This window comes from Cetorhinus maximus, chromosome 32 (genome assembly GCF_964194155.1).
Source record: "Cetorhinus maximus chromosome 32, sCetMax3.hap1.1, whole genome shotgun sequence".
Taxonomy (NCBI): Eukaryota; Metazoa; Chordata; class Chondrichthyes; order Lamniformes; family Cetorhinidae; genus Cetorhinus; species Cetorhinus maximus.
In genome coordinates, this window is record NC_135910.1 from 12017378 (window position 1) to 12023377 (window position 6000).

At 45.9% G+C, this 6000-nt stretch overlaps 1 protein-coding gene across 1 annotated transcript; it reads right to left on the reverse strand.

Moving 5' to 3' along the window:
• Window positions 1–3946: 3946 nt before the first annotated feature.
• Window positions 3947–5505, reverse strand: LOC144671321 (prolactin-releasing peptide receptor-like). The gene has a single exon (XM_078533145.1). The coding sequence runs from the start codon at window positions 5460–5462 to the stop codon at window positions 4464–4466; it is 999 nt and encodes a 332-aa protein (XP_078389271.1). The 5' UTR covers window positions 5463–5505; the 3' UTR covers window positions 3947–4463.
• Window positions 5506–6000: the final 495 nt, after the last annotated feature.

Sequence of the window (6000 nt, forward strand, 5' to 3'; positions counted from 1 at the left end):
CCACCATCTCCCCCACATGTCAGCATAAGGCACACCAGCAACATGAAACGCCCATGAATTTCAAAATGCCAAGCAAACAAACTGTGGAGTGGAAATGTTCAAAAACAGTTCTAGTTAAAACCACAGGCCATGAGGGAACAAGATTGATGTGAGACTAGCCTGCATGGCCAATGGAATGAAATGAAAGTCTATGATATTGTCAAACATAAAACCGCGGGGAACATCAAGTTCCCTGCAGGGGTTTCTGTGGGTGCCCATCATGTGGAGATGGCGGTTTAGTGATAATGTTGCTGGCTAGCAATTCTGAGGGTCCAGGCTCATCTTCTATGGGTTCAAATCCCACTATAACAGCTGGTGGAATTTGAATTCAATTAATCTCAGTGATGGCAACCATGATAACTATCAATTTTTGTTGTAAAAAAACCCATCTGGTTCACTAATCCCCTTTAGGGAAGGAAATCTGCTGGCCTTACCTGGTCTGGCCTACATGTGACTCCAGACCCACAGCAATGTGGTTGACTCTTAACTGCCCTCTGAAATGGCCGAGCAAGACACTCAGTTCAAGGGCAATTAGGGATGGGCAACAAGTGCTGACCTTGCCAGCGACGCCCACATCCCAGGAAAGAATAATGAAAAAAAAAATGTCAACGCTTGGTTGGGATGAAGTGATCAATCGATAATGCGTGGAATCGGCGGCCTATGTAAGGAATGCATCTTGTTATGGTGGGACATGTTCAGATCCCTAATAAGCAATGAGATCACGATGTGCCTGTGAAGAAAAAACGCCCACACTGCAGTAATACCAGTCTGCAGTTCAACCTTTGGATGTGTGTACCAACAAGCCAATTGTTCGGACAAGTGGTCATCTTGACCTGGAGCCTTAACTCTGTTTTTCTCCACCGATGCTGCTGACCTACTGAGTATTTCCAACAGTCTTTGTTTTTAAGATTTATAATTGGCTGGTTTCTTTGTCATTTTTTTATAAAACTCTTGCTCCAACACAAATCTTGATGCATCACATTTTGGCAAACAAGCTGTGCATTTCTTGGCTCACTATCCTTCCTCGACAGAGCTGCTGATCTGTTTATGTTCTCTCCGCTATCTCCAATTTTCCCTCTGAGACCGGTCGCTTGGCTCAACTCCGTGATTGATGCAAGCCAACTTGCATTCATCTTGCCCATACCCTCCCCTCCCTACTTACCTTAAAGGGTTAGGAAAGTCCAGAGAGCCACTCTAAATGCTCTGGGGACATGGACTCAAATCCTACCATGGCAGCTGGAATTTAAATTCAATTAATAAACCTGAAATATAAAGCTAGTCTCAATAATGGTGACCATGGCAACTATTATAAAAACCCAACTGGTTCACTAATGCCCTTTTAGGGAAGGATATCTGCTATCAATGCCTGGTCTGGCGTGTATATGACTCCAGACTCACAGCAATGTGGTTGACTCTTAACTGCCCTCTGAAGTAGCTTAGCAAGCCACTCAGTTCAAGGGCAATTAGGGATGGGGAACAAATGCTGGCCATGCCAGTGATACCCACATCCCAGGAAAGAATTAAAAAAATTAAGAATGATCCTATTGAGGTATTGAAAATAATTATTGGATTGGGTAGATGGGGGTGAGGGAGAGCCTCTTAAGGCTCCCCCCACAATGATGTTCTGATCAGAATTCCTTGTGCCCTGAAGCACTTTAACAGTGGTTGTAACTCCAGAACATCCCAGGAGAACTTCTTGGCTCTTAACCATCAGCTTCTAGTACCAGTTCAACATTGTAAACCCATCGGAGTTGGCTGAAGCAAAGCAGGTCCAAAATGGCTGATGTCAATGAATCCAGAATATTCAGCGCTTTTGGAAAGAGAAAATAACAACAAATCGACAATATACTAAAAGTCTTGGGTCCATGATGTACTTCCTGTCACTATCACACTCACTTCCTGTCACAATTGGCACCACTGCATGCATTTCCTGTCACAACTTATGCTGTCACACTCACTTCCTGTCACAACTAACACTGTCACACTCACTTCCTGTCACAACTAACACTGTCGAATGAACTTCCAATCACAACTTAAACTGTCACACTCACTTCCTGTCACAATTTAAACTGTCACACTCACTTCCTGTCACAACTAACACTGTCGAATGAACTTCCAATCACAACTTAAACTGTCACACTTAGTTCCTGTCACAACTTACACTGTCACACTCACTTCCTGTCACAACTAAAACTGTTGAATGAACTTCCTGTCACAACTTAAACTGTCACACTCGTTTCCTGTCACAACTTACACTGTCACACTCACTTCCTGTCACAATTACACCATCACACTGATTCCCTGTAACAACTTAGCGTATCCTCTCACCATCAGCAATGCCATGGAAGATCTGCTAATTTTTAAAATAATCCTGTCATTTTTACATCAATATTGGGCCGGGTGAGGGGACAGGTTTACATAAATCCTACTCCCTCTTGCATCAAGTGGTGTTTGAGGGCGTCAGAATCTCTTGCCCCTTCTACTCTCAGCTACAGGGCAAGCTAGCAAAGGAGGGTTTCCCTCACCCCATCAAGGCACAAAACACCCCTTTCAGCTGAAGGCTTCTTCACCCACCCTGTCCTTCTGTGTAAGCGTTATCTTGTGCAAGGTTTTCAAAAAGCATTTAAGCACCTCCATTACCTTTTGAGGCTTCTGTTTATCTTTAATTAACGCTGCGCTGTTATCTATTTCATAAACTATCAGAAATGATTCATTCAGTCAGCCTCTGCTGGCTAACATCATTCAAAGGGCTTGCTTGGGCACGTCAGAGAGAAGCTGACAGCATCCTTATGATGAGATGGTCTCATCGGACACGAGGAGGGAACGGGCCTCAGGGGCGAGTAAGAGTACAAAGGGCACGTGGTCAAGGAAGAGAAACTTGCGTTATTCTGACAGAATTAAGGTCCGAAAGCTTCCGCCATGGCTCGATGAGACCCCTGCCTGAAGCTGACCGGGGCAGATCCATGTTAGTTCCTACTCTGATCAAGTCAACTGATCTTGTCTGAGGCAGCAGTGACTGACCTTGTTGGCCCCTGGTTAAAGGAGGGGAAAGCTTCAAACACGTAGGGATGCAGCTGAACAGGCAAGTCTACTAAGATTCCTTGAATCCTACACACTGTGCGTCACAATGATAAACCCTATTGATCCATTACAAGCATCAAATGAGCCACCTTCTTGAACATGCTGCAGTCCCAGTGGTGTAGGTACACCAGCACTTCTCTGTAATGGGTATACAACTGAGTGTCTTGCTAGGCCATTTCAGAGGGGCAGTTAAGAGTCAACCACATTGCTGTGGGTCTAGAGTCACATGTAGGCCAGACTGGGTAAGGATGGCAGATTTCCTTCCCTAAAGGGCATTAGTGAACCAGATGGGTTTTTATGACAATTGATGATTGTTTCATGGCCGTCATTACTGAGATTCTTGTTAGATAAGGGAATCAAAGGTTATCGGAGGTAGATGAGAATGTAGAACTCAAAACACAAACAGATCAGCCATGATCTTATTGAATGGCAGAGCAGGTTCGAGGGGCCAAATGGCTCCTATTTCATATGTTCATAACATCACTTCACAAGATATTAATGGAAAGATATTTGGCCTATTTTAATGATTAATCTAGAACAGCATTAAATGCTGCCCCCTCCCCTCCCCAGCTCGTGGCCCCCACTGGTGTATCTAGTTATTTCTTAAATGAGTCCAGGGTTTCTGCCTCTGCCACCTACTGAGAGTCCATTCCAAGTGTCACCACTCTCAATGTGATGATGAAGAATCTTCAGGGAGCAGTTATCAACATCATTTGACTCATTTGAACCTGTGGGTTCTAAAGTTCTTAGGAAGAAAATTAATATTCAGTATGAAGCATTCAGAATCAGAGCTGCATGTGCTGTTAAAACATAGATTCCCTTTATTTCCTTCTAGACTCCTTCTGCTGGTATATGTGTGTATATGCCTTAAGTGGACAAAATGCACAATGCAATTTTCGATACACTACATGGTTGCTTGTCCTACTCCCCCAATATTTTCCCCTCCTCTCCTGAACATGCTGAGCTATCAATGGCACAGTTCTCTCAGTTGTGCTCTACACCCTCACCTTCATCCCTACATTCCTTATGCCCATGAGCATGGTGGACATCACAGTCAAGTTCCATCTTGTGTTCGCCACAATATCTGCACATGTACCCTTTGCACCATTCGACAGGCCGGTGAATAGGAGTGAGTTCTCTCCTGTAGCCCAGGATCGTTGTTCTCATCACTCTCCCAGCACAAATCAGCAGAGAGCAGGGATCAAATGCGGGGCCTTAAGGTTAGTGTGACTTAGTCCAAGGACAGGCATTGACACCATGGGGGTACCGTAGTGCACAACAATTGCCGATTCTGCAATGTCAATCCCAAAGTTCAACACGTAGCAACCCCACAGGCTCAAAGTTCATTGGCTGCAAGGCTGGTTACCCATCTCAGCTGACGTGGTGTGTAGTGGGGATGAAATGCTGGACAGGAAGCTGCTATTCCTCTTCCGATGGTGGATGTACCCTTGGAGATGGAGTCGGAACTTCTGATGCAGCGAGGCGTAGATGAAGGGGTTGTAACATGAGGAGCTCATCGCCACCCAGTGGCAGGACAGATGGAGGATCTTGATGTATTTGTAGTTGAGGATGGTCAGGTCGATGTCCAGGTCGATGATCAGGTTCAGGATCTGCAGGGGTAGCCAGCAGGTGGCAAAGGCCACCACAGAGATGACTAGGAGGATGAAGGTCTTTCTTTTATCTTTGCTCCACTTGCCGTGACTCCTCCCGACCTTGCTTCTCTTCTTGAGATGGGTGTTGATAGCGCAGTAGGAGATGGTCATGGCAGATAATGGGACCATGTAGGACAACAGAAGGATGATGCAGGAATATGCCAGCCTCTGCACCTCTAAGCTCGGCCAAGACTCTCCGCAAACATTAAAGTCGACCACATTAAGCTCCTGGTATCTGGTGTGAATGGTGGCTGGACAAGCCAGGGCAAGAGATATTACCCATATGGTGGCTATGATGAAACCAAACCAGTGGAAGGTTATCCTTCGGCGGATGGGGTAGGCCACCACAATGTAGCGGTCCACCGCGATGGCCGTCAGTGAAAGGACAGAGACATAGACCGTGGCAGATTGCATGAGCGAGACAAAATGGCACATGAACCTCCCGAAGAGCCAGCCACGCAATTCCAGGGTGGAGGACACAGTCAGGGGGACGCAGGTCAGGCACATGAGGAGGTCGGCGACCGAGAGGTTGCCAATGAAGAAGTTGGTGGTGTTGTGGAGCTTCTTGTCCATCGCGATGCAGACAATCAGGAAGACGTTGCCAATGCAGGCCACGGCCACCAGGGCGCAGTATAGCAGGATGAAGAAGGATTTGTACTGTTGGAGTAGATCAGTGTCGGGAAAGTTCATCGGGGAGCTGGCATTGAAAAAGCTACTATTGTCCAGAGTCTTGGTTTCCATAGTTTCTTGCACAAGAACCTTCAATATTCACCCTTCAAATAAAACACAATGTTTTATGATGGCTAAAGAAGGCGATTCAGCCCATTGTGCCTCTGGTGGCTCTTTTGAAAGTTCTATCCAATTCGTCACATTCTCCTGCCCATTCCCTTTAGCCCTTCCCCTATCAAAGATTGTGATTCCCCTAACCTTTGGCCGTTGATGAAGTTATAATAAGTTTTGGATTCCCTGGTGCTTTCTACTCTTTCCACCTTGCCTGTGCACCACCACCACACCACTCACCCTCATTTTTACCTCATTTTCTGTAACCACATTCACCCAAATGTTGATGAGCCCAACAGTTAACATTCCACCAATCCTCAACCATGACCACTCTACATTCATTCCCCTAGTGATGAGCTGCAAAGACCCAGGTTGACTTGCCCAATCCCACGACTGCTACCATTGTGAAGGACAAGGGCAGCAGATATATGGGAACACCACCATCTGG